The sequence below is a fragment of the Salmo salar genome, chromosome ssa17 (genome assembly GCF_905237065.1).
Source record: "Salmo salar chromosome ssa17, Ssal_v3.1, whole genome shotgun sequence".
NCBI lineage: Eukaryota > Metazoa > Chordata > Actinopteri > Salmoniformes > Salmonidae > Salmo > Salmo salar.
Genome location: NC_059458.1, coordinates 10,581,296 through 10,600,848, shown reverse-complemented (window position 1 = coordinate 10,600,848; position 19,553 = coordinate 10,581,296). Strand labels below are relative to the sequence as shown.

At 41.3% G+C, this 19,553-nt stretch overlaps 1 protein-coding gene across 4 annotated transcripts in view; it reads right to left on the bottom strand.

Annotated features, from left to right (window-relative positions):
• Positions 1-4,519: 4,519 nt before the first annotated feature.
• LOC106575154 (glycogen synthase kinase-3 beta) overlaps positions 4,520-19,553 on the bottom strand; it is a 133,733-nt gene continuing 118,699 nt past the window's right edge. For all 4 annotated transcript variants that reach the window (XM_045698784.1, XM_045698786.1, XM_045698785.1 and 1 more), the window contains exons 10-11: positions 8,215-8,313; positions 4,520-7,182 (exon numbers count right to left, since the gene is read on the bottom strand). In XM_045698784.1, the coding sequence (XP_045554740.1) occupies positions 7,118-7,182; positions 8,215-8,313 (164 nt within the window). In that variant the 3' untranslated portion in view covers positions 4,520-7,117. The remainder of the gene's footprint in view (positions 7,183-8,214; positions 8,314-19,553) is intronic.

Sequence of the window (19,553 nt, the reverse complement as noted above, 5' to 3'; positions counted from 1 at the left end):
CTCTACCTCAGGCGAGCAAAACCTTGAGACTTCCTTAGATATCATGCACCAGATGTTTACAAATATACATAGACCGTCACCCCTTGTCTTACCATTGGCTGCTGTTCTATCCTGCCGATACAGTGTACAACCAGCCAGCTGTATGTTATTCATGTCGTCGTTCAGGCACATCTCGGTGAAACAAAATATATTACAGCTTTTAATGTCCTGTTGGTAGGATATATGTGCTTTTAGTTTGTCCACTTTATTATCCAGCGATTGTACGTTGGCCAATCCAATAGTACCGATGGCAAATGCAGATTAGCCACTTGTCGCCGGACCCTCACAATGCATCCCGATCTCCTTCCGCAAAACCTCCGTCTCTTTCCCCTGTAAATTACGGGGATGAGGGCCTGTTCGGGTGTCTGGTTTAAATCCCTCTCGTCCGACTCATTAAAGACAAATGATTCGTCCAATTCAAGGTGAGTAATCGCTGATCTGATGTCCAGAAGCTCTTTTCGGTCATAAGAGACGGTAGCAGCTGTAACGTCTGCTTCCAACTCACACTCTCAAACACGTAGATTTCCTGTACGCATCTCACTTTCCAGCCCACTTTCCAGCAAACACTCTCAAACACATAGATCCCCTGAATGCAGCTCACTCTCCAGATCCCAATCACCTGAATTCTGATCACCTGTTCACACACCTGCATGTCATTATAACACACTATTTAGTTCAGTTCTTTGCACCCTATCATTGTGAGGTATTGTTTGTTTTGTGACACACTTCTATTCGGTGCTCTGTTTTTCCCCGTAATTTACTCCTCCCATGTATGATAGTTTTGCCTGCCTCACTAATGACGCCTTTTGCCAATTCCCTGCCTGTACTTTAGCCTATGGGATTTCCTGTTATCAACCCATTGCCTGATCTCCCAGACGATGTTACTAGCCTTTTCCCTGCCTGTACTGTTGCCTTTTTGGACCCCCTGTGCATGACCTTCTGCCTGGACCCAGCTACCTGCCTCCTCCTGTGGTCCTTTACAATAAACACCTGCTGCGCCCTGCGCTAGAAACCAGCTCTCGGTCTCCCATCGTGTTCATTACAGTAGCAACATTATGTACAAAATAAGTTACAAACAATGCGAAGAAACAAACAAAATAGCACAGTTGGTTAAGAGCCCATAAAACGGCAGCCAATCCCTCCGGCGCCATTATCTAGAACCAAGAAAATGTATCATATTACTCCAGTGCTAGCCTCTGGCTTCCTTTTAAGGCTAGGGCTGACTTCAAGGTTTTACTGCCGGTCCTGCCGTACATACCTACACGTACACTATGGTTACAAGACTCGGGCCTCCTTACTGTTCCTAGAATTTCTAAGCAAACAGCTGGAGGCAGGGCTTTCTCCTATAGAGCTCCATTTTTATGGAATGGTCTGCCTATCCATGTGAGAGATGCAGACTCAGTCGCAACCTTTAAATCTTTACTGAAGACTCATCTCTTGATATTGACCCATATCATATCAGGTCATACATTTGGCATTAGGTGAGGAAGTGCAGCTCAGTTTGCACCTCATTTTCTGGGCAGTGTGCACATAACCTGTCTTCTCTTGAGAGCCAGGTCTGCCTACGGCGGCCTCTCTCAATGGCAAGGCTATGCTCACTGAGTCTGTACATAGTCAAAGCTTTCCTTAAGTTTGGGTCAGTCAGAGTAGTCAGGTATTCTGCCACTGTGTACTCTCTGTTTAGGTCCAGATGGCATTCTGGTTTGCTCAGTTTTTTTGTTCATTCTTTCCAATGTGTCGAGTAATTTTTGTTTTCTCATGATTTGGTTGGGTCTAATTGTGTTGCTGTCTTGGGGCTCTGTGGGGTCTATTTGTGTTTGTGAACAGAGCTCCAGCACCAGCTTGCTCAGGGGACTCTTCTCCAGGTTCATCTTTCTGTAGATGATAGCTTTGTTATGGAAGGTTTGGGAATCGCTTCCTTTTAGGTAGTTGTAGAATTTAACAGCTCTTTTCTGGATTTGTGATAATTAGCGGGTATCGGCCTAATTCTGCTCACCCTCTCCTTCCTAGGGATAAACTGTAAGGGAAAATGATGTATTTACCTGCTTTGTTCACTACATCTGTATGAATATTGATAGGTGACAATTAATAGTAAGAGATTTTCTACTAATGATGTGCTTCTGTAAAGGGATGCTTCTCCTCTACCTCCCTGCAACCCAATTTCCACCACAAAACCTAGAGAGGAACCAGGCTCTGAGGAGTGGCCAGTCCTCTTCTGGCTGTGGCGGTTGGGTTGGAGATTATAAGAGTACATGGCCATTTAAGGCCAGATTGTTCTTCAAGATGTTCAAATGTTCATAGATGACCAGCAGGGTCAAATAATAATCACAGTGGTTGTATAGGGTGCAGCAGGTTTGCGCCTTGGGGGTAAATGTTAGTTGGCTTTTCATAGCCGTGCATTCAGAGGTCGAGACCGCACCTGCTGTCTCAACCTCTGAATACTCGGCTATGAAAAGCCAACGGACATTTACTCCTTATGTACTGACTTGTTGCACCCTATACAACCACTTTTCCTACTTTTCCTGCTTCTATATCTGCATTGCTTGCTGTTTGGGGTTTTAGGCTGGGTTTCTGTATAAGCACTTTGTGACATCTGCTGATGTAAAAAGAGGTTTATAAATACAATTGATTTGATGTATAAAAGGGGTATATCTGCAAAAAAAAGTGGTAAATAAGATGCTGTTTGAAAGGTCATATAAACATTGCCTTGTATTTTTTACAGGTAACCACATCTTCTGTCTGAAATAGGTATGAGTGTATTGCATAAGCTGTTACCTCCAGGACAGCATGATGGGCCTGGATCTGGCACAGTTTGACAATGTTCTTGATCATCACATTGTTGTACTTCTCCAAGTTCCGCTTAGTGTAGAGGCCCATCAAGCTTTTTCTTTGGGTGCGCCAGATTGCGCATTATTCCATTAGTGAAAACGTCTGAATTACAATGTGCCAAAATGAATGACAGTTGAAGGACACACATGACACATTCACATTAACGGGCACTCATGGTTGAACTATTTTTAAAATTCAAACATCTACGCTGATCAAATAGAACATGAGTTGGAAGTGGTTGTTATAAATTATTCTGAAATGTGTTAAAAATTAGACTGGAATGTAACATCGACTGCTCCTGGAAGCTACAGCATATCCTTTCCAATGAATCATCAGGAGGCTGTAGCAGGGGCTGAATGCTACCATAAATCAGCCTGGGCATATCTGTCTGGCACACTGGCCCACCAGGGGCAAATGGGCCGGTCCACTAAACTATTTTGAGCTAGTGTCTTGAAAGGGACAGGTGCCCAGTAGCCAAATGATGATCATTCTGCTCAAACATTCATAACATTTATTAAGAAGACTTTTTTTCCCCAAACTACCCCATGGCCATTCTGTTTTCTGGGCTGCAGTTTAGAAAACACTGGATTTTTAAAAAACCTTTAAATTGTTTATTCAGTAATGATTATTTATTACATCTCTATATAACTGACAGGAATAAAATATCATATAACAGAAATAGAATACAAATAAAACACATTACCTGGAAAGAGAGGAATATCTCTCAGTAGATCTTTATACTTTCTATATTTACTCATAATGCTGTCGAAGTCTTTATCCTACAGGGATAAAACACCAGAGGGTAAGTAAGTAATTAAAGTCAATAACTACACATAAAGAAAACATTTGAAGCAAAAACTTTGACGACATTTCTTCATAACGTTTTTTTCACAGACCTAGTGAGTAATTCTAATGTTGTCTACAAATGTTGATTTGGATGAGAACAATGAAAGATTCACTTTCTCAGACATTGATTGAAAAAAAGACACTTACCAGGTAATATCTCACATCTACACTGCTATTCTACACAGAGTTCCTGGTTTTGGGAATAAAAGGAAACTGACCTGATTGGTTTGTGGGGATCTGGGTTCAGTTCAATGGGAATCCTTCGTTGTAACTGAGCAGAGAAGACTGAACGACACCTGTAGTTCTTTAAAAAAATTAATGATTCAAAAACATTTATGTAAATTGTTCAGGCGGATATGTAAATACTGCAGAAAGGTAGAGGAATTTAAGGGAACAAGGTAATGTATTTGTCAAATCTGAAAATGAAATGTATTTTGTTAACTTGAAATGTATTTCATGTTAATCCCCATCTTAAAATGGGAAATGTAGACCTGAGTCCAACTATCTATATTATAATACCATAAGCCACAACCTGGGGTAGATTTGCATCTTAATCGTGGGCTCAAAAGAAACCCGTCACCAGGACCATGGGATAGGCTACTTTCTACTGGAACGCATCCAACCTTGGAGGTAACGGTTGTGCTCAGTAGGGAACGTACTGTAGCACAAATGTTTTTCAACGGAATAACAAATACGTGCTTTCTCATACAAGTAACTCAGTTTCAATGTTTTCTCTGTTCTAAACACAACCCAATTAGCATATGAGAACAAAACCAGACACACAAAAACATGACACAACAGTGTGTTCATTTCCAGGCTAATCTACTGTTTATTTAATGCAAATTACAGTACCAGGTAACTATTTCTCTGAACCAAGTCACAGACAGAAATATTTACAGGGAGAGGGGACATTAAGCATACCTTCACAGAACAAAAGGTTTATATTCAAAATGAAATCAAAATTTCAGTCACAGAGGCATTCAAGTAGTAGTAATGTTATAGTTTTTTCTGTTGTAAATTGAATATAACCCAGACCTTCTTTTATACATATAATTTTTTTAAACATTGTTTTGTACATATGTTATCCTTAAAGTCACAAGAAGTGGTCACATTGTTTGTTTTACAGGCCAGATGATTGGATAGCAACACATTTACGGATGGAAATATTACAAGCAAGCATACAAATATATGCTTTAAAAAAATGTTATAAAAAACATGAAGGATCGGTGCTACATAACATCTCTCCCAGAGTGCTGTTGAGAATGTGGACACAAATCCTACAGACAAATTGTTTATTGCCATAGCTGAGAAAGTAATACTGAATACGACAAGACTTCCCCCAGAACCGTGTGGGGTTGTATGCGCATCTCTCATAAAACCATATAAACACATTTTAAAACCCACCCCAAACCTTCCTGGAAAGAGAATGATTTTCTCAGACACTTTAAAAAGACAATAAGACAACTCCCCCAACCCACCACCACCAAAAGGGGTCCCAAAGTCAAAGACACACAGCCAATCGTACAAAAAGAAACGTGACGTGATGAGTGTGGTCTGTGTGACACCTGGCTATTGCAGTGAATTGTGGTACATGTAAGATCAGAGAGGTGGAAAGGGGAAGTCAACAGCACTCCAGGAAGGAATAGGGTGAAGTTGCCCTGTACGCTGGTCTCGAGTCAGTTTAGCGTTTTCCCCACTATGGTTAGGATTTCGGCAGGCCAAGCTGAAACTAGATCTGTGCGTAAGGGCAATTTCACACCAGAACCTCCAGGTAGGACCATGGAGGGAGGGGACCTGGGGAAGAGCAGAGAGAATGAGTGGAAGCAAAGGCACTCCAACCTATAGATATACTATACATTACTGGTTATTCTTACAATGATACAGCTGGCACCTACTGTACAGTTGAGATTGAACTATATGGCTGGAGGAAAAAAACAAAGCTGATCTACAGTTTGACTATACAATAACTTTTAACCTGAATGTTTTTTTATTTTGTATTCTTCTTTATATCATTCATTTTTGTTGTTTTTGCTCGTTAACAGTTCTTGGGTCTGCCTATTTACATACATACCACAGGAAGACACGCACACGTAAGCCAGTTTGGTGAAGAGCATCTACAAACATAAATACAAACACATTTGTGTGTACTTTTTGTATAGGTCTTCAAAGTGTTGAGGGATGGGATGGCAGGACTTTCAGTTGCAAAAGAAGAGCAGGAAAGGGTTAAGTCAGAATGAGGAAGGACTTCCAACAGTGGTTTAAAATGACATGGGTCTGCGTCTGAAATGACACTATTCCCTACTACTTTTGCCCAGAGCTATGTGGACTGTGGTCAAAAGCAGTGCACTAAATTATAGGGAACATTCAGACACAGAATGGTAACAAAAGATTGTGAGGAAATGCAATCATACGCCCGCATCCAAGCATCCTTCATAGCCAGTCCCCGAAACCCACCCACTAACAAGAAACAGAACAACACCAGGCTTTACTAGTCATAATGTCTATCTGACAAGCAGCAGGAAAGTAATACAGAGGTCCTGGTCTTCACTGAAATCACATGTAAGACAGAATCTCTTTCTTGCTCTTAGGTCTGTTCTGGCAAAGTTTTGTCGGTATGGCATTACCCTTAGGGGAAAAATGCGGTAAAACTCATTTATGCACCGTTTCTCAGAGCTAAAAGGGGGACGTACCCAAAAAACGTGCGGCGTTGCGAGACAACTGTTGCCCTACGAGCAGAATCTCAAAATGGTGCTGCATAGCAGGAGTGTGATTTCTGAAGTGGGAGAGAGAGTAGCTGACACAATTCTACAATATATCAATTGTGTATGTGTACATTGAACACAGACACAGATATCGAGGTCAACCATTAAAAGTCGCGACGTCATCAAGGTCCTCAGATGTATATATATATATGAATGGGTGGGAAGGGGTCGACAGGGGCCCCAAGGGGCCACAGTCTGAACGTAAGGCTGTTGCAGGACGCATGTAGAGGCCTCTCTTACACAGAGAGAGTGGGATGACTATATCTAGCATATGAAACAAAGAAGATTGTCTATGGAAACAAACACGTCAGAGTACTTTTGTATACTTATATAGCTATACATTATCTCTACACTAAACACACCCGGTCCCCTCCTCTTCAAAGTACAGAAAGATGAAGAGCAGCTCTGAGAACGTATCACGGTTGTCCTTTTTGTACAAATAAATAAACAAACATTAAAACGATGGGAGAGGAGAGGGTGGAGGTGGTAGGGGAATAACGAAGTTCCGATTCGGTTTTCCTTGTGTTCATCTTTGTCGGGCGTCAGTTTTCTTGCTTTGCTTTATTAATTGGTTGGTGTGCCGCCATGCCACTGTTGTTGTCCAGGAGCTCGGGCGTGGGCAGCGGGGTTAGGAAGAGGTTTCAGGTGGAGGCGTTGGAGGCGGAGGCAGCGTTGGTGGTATGGCCACGGTCTCCGCTGTTGGCATCTGGAAATGGAAGCAGTACGTTATACAACTTGCCTTTAATGAGGAGAGCTCTGGGCCCTTATTCACAAAGTGTCTCGGAGTAACAGCGCTGATCTGCGATCAGGTCCACTCTTTCCACAATGTTATTCATTATTTTCTAAAAGGGGAATTCTGGTCCTAAATCAGCACTCTAGACGCTATACTCTGGGACGCATTGTGAACACGGGCCCTGGTTAGTACTGAGAAGAGACTCTAGCCAGGAGTAGTGAGAGGTGAGGGTGAGGACAGAAGAGAGAGAGAAGTTCCCAATCCTTCAATGACCCATAGCCCCTGCCACAAGAACCCTAGTTTACACCTATCCAACCCTGCCAGATCTACAAACGTGTCTAGAGGTCGATTTAGGAATGGCAATAGTGGGAGAGACAGAGAGACCAGCTGAGAGAGAGAGAGACCCGGGTGAGAGAGAGAGAGAGAGACCGGGTGAGACAGAGAGTGAGAGAGAGAGACCGGGTGTGAGACAGAGAGAGACAGAGAGAGACCGGGTGTGAGACAGAGAGAGACAGAGAGAGACAGAGAGAGACAGAGAGAGACAGAGAGAGACAGAGAGAGACGAGACCGGGTGAGAGACCGAGAGAGACAGAGAGAGACAGAGAGAGACAGAGACCGGGTGAGAGACAGAGAGAGACAGAGACCGGGTGAGAGACAGAGAGAGACAGAGACCGGGTGAGAGACAGAGAGAGACAGAGACCGGGTGAGAGACAGAGAGAGACAGAGACCGGGTGAGAGACAGAGAGAGACAGAGACCGGGTGAGAGACAGAGAGAGACAGAGACCGGGTGAGAGACAGAGAGAGACAGAGACCGGGTGAGAGACAGAGAGAGACAGAGACCGGGTGAGAGAGAGAGACAGAGACCGGGTGAGAGAGAGAGACAGAGACCGGGTGAGAGAGAGAGACAGAGACCGGGTGAGAGAGAGAGACAGAGACCGGGTGAGAGAGAGAGACAGAGACCGGGTGAGAGAGAGAGACAGACAGGGGGGTGGGGGGTGTAATGACCTGAGGGTGCGGAGGCGTTGGTAGGAGTGAAGGCCCCGGGCTGATTCCGGGCGTGGGCGGGGATGAGGATGGAGGCTAAGGAGGGGTTACTGGACAACTCTGGGGAAGCAGAGAAAGAAACACCACGTCAGACAAAATCACCTACAGATAGACAGCACATCTAATATTTACAACTACAGAGCCGACTATCACATTCACCATCATCCTACCGGAGTCATAGCATGCGTTCACTATGATCACATCGTAATCAATCACCATCCTACCTGAGTCACAGCATGCGTTCACTATGATCACATCGTAATCAATCACCATCCTACCTGAGTCACAGCATGCGTTCACTATGATCACATCGTAATCAATCACCATCCTACTGGAGTCACAGCATGCGTTCACTATGATCACATCGTAATCAATCACCATCCTACTGGAGTCACAGCATGCGTTCACTATGATCACATCGTAATCAATCACCATCCTCATATTCACTAAGTCAAATTCTATGGCTATGGACCAAATATGCATACTCCCATCATGGATTTAAAAGAGCTGGATTGGTGTAAATAGTGAATAGAGGGCTTTTCCAACAATGTCACATCCACGACAAGTGTGAAAGTGCACACTTTGTGAGAAGGGTGGAGAGTCAGGATACAACCACATTCTACCATTTACAACCACAGACCCAACTACAGTTACCTATAGAAACCTATTCAACCATTTACAACCACAGACCCAACTACATTTACCTATAGACACACATTCTACCATTTACAACCACAGACCCAACTACAGTTACCTATAGACACACATTCTACCATTTACAACCACAGACCCAACTACAGTTACCTATAGACACACATTCTACCATTTACAACCACAGACCCAACTACAGTTACCTATAGACACACATTCTACCATTTACAACCACAGACCCAACTACAGTTACCTATAGACACACATTCTACCATTTACAACCACAGACCCAACTACAGTTACCTATAGACACACATTCTACCATTTACAACCACAGACCCAACTACAGTTACCTATAGACACACATTCTACCATTTACAACCACAGACCCAACTACAGTTACCTATAGAAACCTATTCTACCATTTACAACCACAGACCCAACTACAGTTACCTACAGACACACATTCTACCATTTACAACCACATACCCAACTACAGTTACCTATAGACACACATTCTACCATTTACAACCACAGACCCAACTACAGTTACCTATAGATACACATTCTACCATTTACAACCACAGACCCAACTACAGTTACCTATAGATACACATTCTACCATTTACAACCACAGACCCAACTAGTTACCTATAGATACACATTCTACCATTTACAACCACAGACCCAACTACCCAACAACAGTTACCTATAGACACACATTCTACCATTTACAACCACAGACCCAACTACAGTTACCTATAGACACACATTCTACCATTTACAACCACAGACCCAACTACAGTTACCTATAGACACACATTCTACCATTTACAACCACAGACCCAACTAGTTACCTATAGACACACATTCTACCATTTACAACCACAGACCCAACTACAGTTACCTATAGACACACATTCTACCATTTACAACCACAGACCCAACTACAGTTACCTATAGACACACATTTACAACCACAGACCCAACTACCCAACTACAGTTACCTATAGACACACATTTACCATTTACAACCACAGACCCAACTATAGTTACCTATAGATACACATTTACCATTTACAACCACAGACCCAACTACAGTTACCTATAGACACACATTCTACCATTTACAACCACAGACCCAACTACAGTAACCGAAAGATACACATTCTACCATTTACAACCACAGACCCAACTACCCAACTACAGTTACCTATAGATACACATTCTACCATTTACAACCACAGACCCAACTACAGTTACCTATAGACACACATTCTACCATTTACAACCACAGACCAAACTACAGTTACCTATAGATACAAATTTACCATTTACAACCACAGACCCAACTACCCAACTACAGTTACCTATAGACACACATTCTACCATTTACAACCACAGACCCAACTACAGTTACCTATAGAAACCTATTCTACCATTTACAACCACAGACCCAACTACAGTTACCTAGACACACATTCTACCATTTACAACCACAGACCCAACTAGTTACCTATAGACACACATTCTACCATTTACAACCACAGACCCAACTACAGTTACCTATAGAAACCTATTCTACCATTTACAACCACAGACCCAACTACAGTTACCTATAGACACACATTCTACCATTTACAACCACAGACCCAACTACCCAACTACAGTTACCTATAGATACACATTCTACCATTTACAACCACAGACCCAACTACCCAACTACAGTTACCTATAGATACACATTCTACCATTTACATCCACAGACCCAACTACAGTTACCTATAGAAACCTATTCTACCATTTACAACCACAGACCCAACTAGTTACCTATAGACACACATTCTACCATTAACAACCACAGACCCAGCTACAGTTACCTATAGACACACATTCCACCATTTACAACCACAGACCCAACTACAGTTACCTATAGACACACATTCTACCATTTACATCCACAGACCCAACTACAGTTACCTATAGACACACATTCTACCATTTACATCCACAGACCCAACTACCCAACTAGTTACCTATAGACACACATTCTACCATTTACAACCACAGACCCAACTACAGTTACCTATAGACACACATTCTACCATTTACAACCACAGAGCCAACTACAGTTACCTATAGACACACATTCTACCATTTACAACCACAGACCCAACTACAGTTACCTATAGACACACATTCTACCATTTACAACCACAGACCCAACTACAGTTACCTATAGATACACATTCTACCATTTACAACCACAGACCCAACTACCGTTACCTATAGACACACATTTACAACCAAAGACCCAACTACCCAACTACAGTTACCTATAGATACACATTTACCATTTACAACCACAGACCCAACTACCCAACTACAGTTACCTATAGACACACATTTACAACCACAGACCCAACTACCCAACTACAGTTACCTATAGATACACATTTACCATTTACAACCACAGACCAAACTACAGTTACCTATAGATACACATTTACCATTTACAACCACAGACCAAACTACAGTTACCTATAGATACACATTCTACCATTTACAACCACAGACCCAACTACAGTTACCTATAGAAACCTATTCTACCATTTACAACCACAGACCCAACTACAGTTACCTAGACACACATTCTACCATTTACAACCACAGACCCAACTAGTTACCTATAGACACACATTCTACCATTTACAACCACAGACCCAACTACCCAAGTACAGTTACCTATAGACACACATTCTTCCATTTACAACCACAGACCCAACTACCCAAATACAGTTACCTATAGACACACATTCTACCATTTACAACCACAGACCCAACTACAGTTACCTAGACACACATTCTACCATTTACAACCACAGACCCAACTACAGTTACCTACAGACACACATTCTACCATTTACAACCACAGACCCAACTACAGTTACCTATAGAAACCTATTCTACCATTTACAACCACAGACCCAACTACAGTTACCTATAGACAGACATTCTACCATTTACAACCACAGACCCAACTACAGTTACCTATAGACACACATTTAAAACCACAGACCCAACTACAGTTACCTATAGACACACATTTAAAACCACAGACCCAACTACAGTTACCTATAGACACACATTCTACCATTTACAACCACAGACCCAACTACAGTTACCTATAGACACACATTCTACCATTTACAACCACAGACCCAACTACCCAACTACAGTTACCTATAGAAACCTATTCTACCATTTACAACCACAGACCCAACTACAGTTACCTATAGAAAACTATTCTACCATTTACAACCACAGACCCAACTACAGTTACCTATTGACACACATTCTACCATTTACAACCACAGACCCAACTACAGTTACCTATAGAAACCTATTCTACCATTTAAAACCACAGACCCAACTACAGTTACCTATAGAAACCTATTCTACCATTTACAACCACAGACCCAACTACAGTTACCTATAGAAACCTATTCTACCATTTACAACCACAGACCCAACTACAGTTACCTATAGATACACATTCTACCATTTACAACCACAGACCCAACTAGTTACCTATAGATACACATTCTACCATTTACAACCACAGACCCAACAACAGTTACCTATAGACACACATTCTACCATTTACAACCACAGACCCAACTACAGTTACCTATAGACACACATTCTACCATTTACAACCACAGACCCAACTAGTTACCTATAGACACACATTCTACCATTTACAACCACAGACCCAACTACAGTTACCTATAGACACACATTCTACCATTTACAACCACAGACCCAACTACAGTAACCGAAAGATACACATTCTACCATTTACAACCACAGACCCAACTACCCTCAGTTACCTATAGACACACATTCTACCATTTACAACCACAGACCCAACTACAGTTACCTATAGACACACATTCTACCATTTACAACCACAGACCCAACTACAGTAACCTATAGACACACATTCTACCATTTACAACCACAGACCCAACTACCAACACAGTTACCTATAGATACCTATTCTACCATTTACAACCACAGACCCAACTACAGTTACCTATAGACACACATTCTACCATTTACAACCACAGACCCAACTACAGTTACCTATAGACACACATTCTACCATTTACAACCACAGACCCAACTACCAACCAGTTACCTATAGATACCCATTCTACCATTTACAACCACAGACCCAACTACAGTTACCTATAGACACACATTCTACCATTTACAACCACAGACCCAACTACAGTTACCTATGACACACATTCTACCATTTACAACCACAGACCCAACTACCCAACTCAGTTACCTATAGACACACATTCTACCATTTACAACCACAGACCCAACTACCCAACTACAGTTACCTATAGACACACATTCTACCATTTACATCCACAGACCCAACTACAGTTACCTATAGACACACATTCTACCATTTACATCCACAGACCCAGCTACAGTTACCTATAGACACACATTCCACCATTTACAACCACAGACCCAGCTACAGTTACCTATAGACACACATTCCACCATTTACATCCACAGACCCAACTACAGTTACCTATAGACACACATTCTACCATTTACATCCACAGACCCAACTACCCAACTAGTTACCTATAGACACACATTCTACCATTTACAACCACAGACCCAACTACAGTTACCTATAGACACACATTCTACCATTTACAACCACAGACCCAACTACAGTTACCTATAGACACACATTCTACCATTTACAACCACAGACCCAACTACCAACTACAGTTACCTATAGACACACATTTACAACCACAGACCCAACTACCCAACTACAGTTACCTATAGATACACATTTACCATTTACAACCACAGACCAAACTACAGTTACCTATAGATACACATTTACCATTTACAACCACAGACCCAACTACCCAACTACAGTTACCTATAGACACACATTTACAACCACAGACCCAACTACCCAACTACAGTTACCTATAGATACACATTTACCATTTACAACCACAGACCAAACTACAGTTACCTATAGATACACATTTACCATTTACAACCACAGACCAAACTACAGTTACCTATAGATACACTACCATTTACAACCACAGACCCAACTACAGTTACCTATAGAAACCTATTCTACCATTTACAACCACAGACCCAACTACAGTTACCTAGACACACATTCTACCATTTACAACCACAGACCCAACTAGTTACCTATAGACACACATTCTACCATTTACAACCACAGACCCAACTACAGTTACCTATAGACACACATTCTACCATTTACAACCACAGACCCAACTACCCAACTACAGTTACCTATAGATACACATTCTACCATTTACAACCACAGACCCAACTACCCAACTACAGTTACCTATAGACACACATTCTACCATTTACATCCACAGACCCAACTACAGTTACCTATAGACACACATTCTACCATTAACAACCACAGACCCAGCTACAGTTACCTATAGACACACATTCCACCATTTACAACCACAGACCCAACTACAGTTACCTATAGACACACATTCTACCATTTACATCCACAGACCCAACTACAGTTACCTATAGACACACATTCTACCATTTACATCCACAGACCCAACTACCCAACTAGTTACCTATAGACACACATTCTACCATTTACAACCACAGACCCAACTACAGTTACCTATAGACACACATTCTACCATTTACAACCACAGACCCAACTACAGTTACCTATAGACACACATTCTACCATTTACAACCACAGACCCAACTACCAACTACAGTTACCTATAGACACACATTTACAACCACAGACCCAACTACCCAACTACAGTTACCTATAGATACACATTTACCATTTACAACCACAGACCAAACTACAGTTACCTATAGATACACATTTACCATTTACAACCACAGACCCAACTACCCAACTACAGTTACCTATAGACACACATTTACAACCACAGACCCAACTACCCAACTACAGTTACCTATAGATACACATTTACCATTTACAACCACAGACCAAACTACAGTTACCTATAGATACACATTTACCATTTACAACCACAGACGAAACTACAGTTACCTATAGATACACTACCATTTACAACCACAGACCCAACTACAGTTACCTATAGAAACCTATTCTACCATTTACAACCACAGACCCAACTACAGTTACCTAGACACACATTCTACCATTTACAACCACAGACCCAACTAGTTACCTATAGACACACATTCTACCATTTACAACCACAGACCCAACTACCCAAGTACAGTTACCTATAGACACACATTCTTCCATTTACAACCACAGACCCAACTACCCAAATACAGTTACCTATAGACACACATTCTACCATTTACAACCACAGACCCAACTACAGTTACCTAGACACACATTCTACCATTTACAACCACAGACCCAACTACAGTTACCTATAGACACACATTCTAATTTACAACCACAGACCCAACTACAACAAGTTACCTATAGACACACATTCTACCATTTACATCCACAGACCCAACTACAGTTACCTATAGACAGACATTCTACCATTTACAACCACAGACCCAACTACAGTTACCTATAGACACACATTCTACCATTAAAACCACAGACCCAACTACAGTTACCTATAGACACACATTTAAAACCACAGACCCAACTACAGTTACCTATAGACACACATTCTACCATTTACAACCACAGACCCAACTACAGTTACCTATAGACACACATTCTACCATTTACAACCACAGACCCAACTACCCAACTACAGTTACCTATAGAAACACTATTCTACCATTTACAACCACAGACCCAACTACAGTTACCTATAGAAAACTATTCTACCATTTACAACCACAGACCCAACTACAGTTACCTATAGACACACATTCTACCATTTACAACCACAGACCCAACTACAGTTACCTATAGACACCCATTCTACCATTTACAACCACAGACCCAACTACAGTTACCTATAGAAACCTATTCTACCATTTACAACCACAGACCCAACTACAGTTACCTATAGAAACCTATTCTACCATTTACAACCACAGACCCAACTACAGTTACCTATAGACACACATTCTACCATTTACAACCACAGACCCAACTACAGTTACCTATAGACACACATTCTACCATTTACAACCACAGACCCAACTAGTTACCTATAGACACACATTCTACCATTTACAACCACAGACCCAACTACAGTTACCTATAGACACACATTCTACCATTTACAACCACAGACCCAACTACAGTAACCGAAAGATACACATTCTACCATTTACAACCACAGACCCAACTACCCAACTACAGTTACCTATAGATACACATTCTACCATTTACAACCACAGACCCAACTACAGTTACCTATAGACACACATTCTACCATTTACAACCACAGACCCAACTACAGTTACCTATAGACACACATTCTACCATTTACAACCACAGACCCAACTACAGTTACCTATAGACACCTATTCTACCATTTACAACCACAGACCCAACTACAGTTACCTAGACACACATTCTACCATTTACAACCACAGACCCAACTACAGTTACCTATAGACACACATTCTACCATTTACAACCACAGACCCAACTACCCAACTACAGTTACCTATAGATACACATTCTACCATTTACAACCACAGACCCAACTACAGTTACCTATAGACACACATTCTACCATTTACAACCACAGACCCAACTACAGTTACCTATAGACACACATTCTACCATTTACAACCACAGACCCAACTACAGTTACCTATAGAAACCTATTCTACCATTTACAACCACAGACCCAACTACAGTTACCTAGACACACATTCTACCATTTACAACCACAGACCCAACTACAGTTACCTATAGACACACATTCTACCATTTACAACCACAGACCCAGCTACAGTTACCTATAGACACACATTCCACCATTTACAACCACAGACCCAACTACAGTTACCTATAGACACACATTCTACCATTTACATCCACAGACCCAACTACAGTTACCTATAGACACACATTCTACCATTTACATCCACAGACCCAACTACCCAACTAGTTACCTATAGACACACATTCTACCATTTACAACCACAGACCCAACTACAGTTACCTATAGACACACATTCTACCATTTACAACCACAGACCCAACTACAGTTACCTATAGACACACATTCTACCATTTACAACCACAGACCCAACTACCAACTACAGTTACCTATAGACACATTCCATTTACAACCACAGACCCAACTACCCAACTACAGTTACCTATAGACACACATTTACCATTTACAACCACAGACCAAACTACAGTTACCTATAGATACACATTTACCATTTACAACCACAGACCCAACTACCCAACTACAGTTACCTATAGACACACATTTACAACCACAGACCCAACTACCCAACTACAGTTACCTATAGATACACATTCTACCATTTACAACCACAGACCAAACTACAGTTACCTATAGATACACATTTACCATTTACAACCACAGACCCAACTACAGTTACCTATAGATACACTACCATTTACAACCACAGACCCAACTACAGTTACCTATAGAAACCCATTCTACCATTTACAACCACAGACCCAACTACAGTTACCTATGACACACATTCTACCATTTACAACCACAGACCCAACTACGTTACCTATAGACACACATTCTACCATTTACAACCACAGACCCAACTACAGTTACCTATAGACACACATTCTACCATTTACAACCACAGACCCAACTACCCAACTACAGTTACCTATAGATACACATTCTACCATTTACAACCACAGACCCAACTACCCAACTACAGTTACCTATAGACACACATTCTACCATTTACATCCACAGACCCAACTACAGTTACCTATAGACACACATTCCACCATTTACAACCACAGACCCAACTACAGTTACCTATAGACACACATTCTACCATTTACATCCACAGACCCAACTACAGTTACCTATAGACACACATTCTACCATTTACATCCACAGACCCAACTACCCAACTAGTTACCTATAGACACACATTCTACCATTTACAACCACAGACCCAACTACAGTTACCTATAGACACACATTCTACCATTTACAACCACAGACCCAACTACAGTTACCTATAGACACACATTCTACCATTTACAACCACAGACCCAACTACCAACTACAGTTACCTATAGACACACATTCTTACAACCACAGACCCAACTACCCAACTACAGTTACCTATAGATACACATTTACCATTTACAACCACAGACCAAACTACAGTTACCTATAGATACACATTTACCATTTACAACCACAGACCCAACTACCCAACTACAGTTACCTATAGACACACATTTACAACCACAGACCCAACTACCCAACTACAGTTACCTATAGATACACATTTACCATTTACAACCACAGACCAAACTACAGTTACCTATAGATACACATTTACCATTTACAACCACAGACGAAACTACAGTTACCTATAGATACACTACCATTTACAACCACAGACCCAACTACAGTTACCTATAGAAACCCATTCTACCATTTACAACCACAGACCCAACTACAGTTACCTAAGACACACATTCTACCATTTACAACCACAGACCCAACTACAGTTACCTATAGACACACATTCTACCATTTACAACCACAGACCCAACTACCCAAGTACAGTTACCTATAGACACACATTCTACCATTTACAACCACAGACCCAACTACCCAAATACAGTTACCTATAGACACACATTCTACCATTTACAACCACAGACCCAACTACAGTTACCTAGACACACATTCTACCATTTACAACCACAGACCCAACTACAGTTACCTACAGACACACATTCTACCATTTACAACCACAGACCCAACTACAGTTACCTATAGAAACCTATTCTACCATTTACAACCACAGACCCAACTACAGTTACCTATAGACAGACATTCTACCATTTACAACCACAGACCCAACTACAGTTACCTATAGACACACATTTACAACCACAGACCCAACTACCCAACTACAGTTACCTATAGACACACAATCTACCATTTACATCCACAGACCCAACTACAGTTACCTATAGACACACATTCTACCATTAACAACCACAGACCCAGCTACAGTTACCTATAGACACACATTCCACCATTTACAACCACAGACCCAACTACAGTTACCTATAGACACACATTCTACCATTTACATCCACAGACCCAACTACAGTTACCTATAGACACACATTCTACCATTTACATCCACAGACCCAACTAGTTACCTATAGACACACATTCTACCATTTACAACCACAGACCCAACTACAGTTACCTATAGACACACATTCTACCATTTACAACCACAGACCCAACTACAGTTACCTATAAACACATTCTACCATTTACAACCACAGACCCAACTACAGTTACCTATAGACACACATTCTACCATTTACAACCACAGACCCAACTACAGTTACCTATAGATACACATTC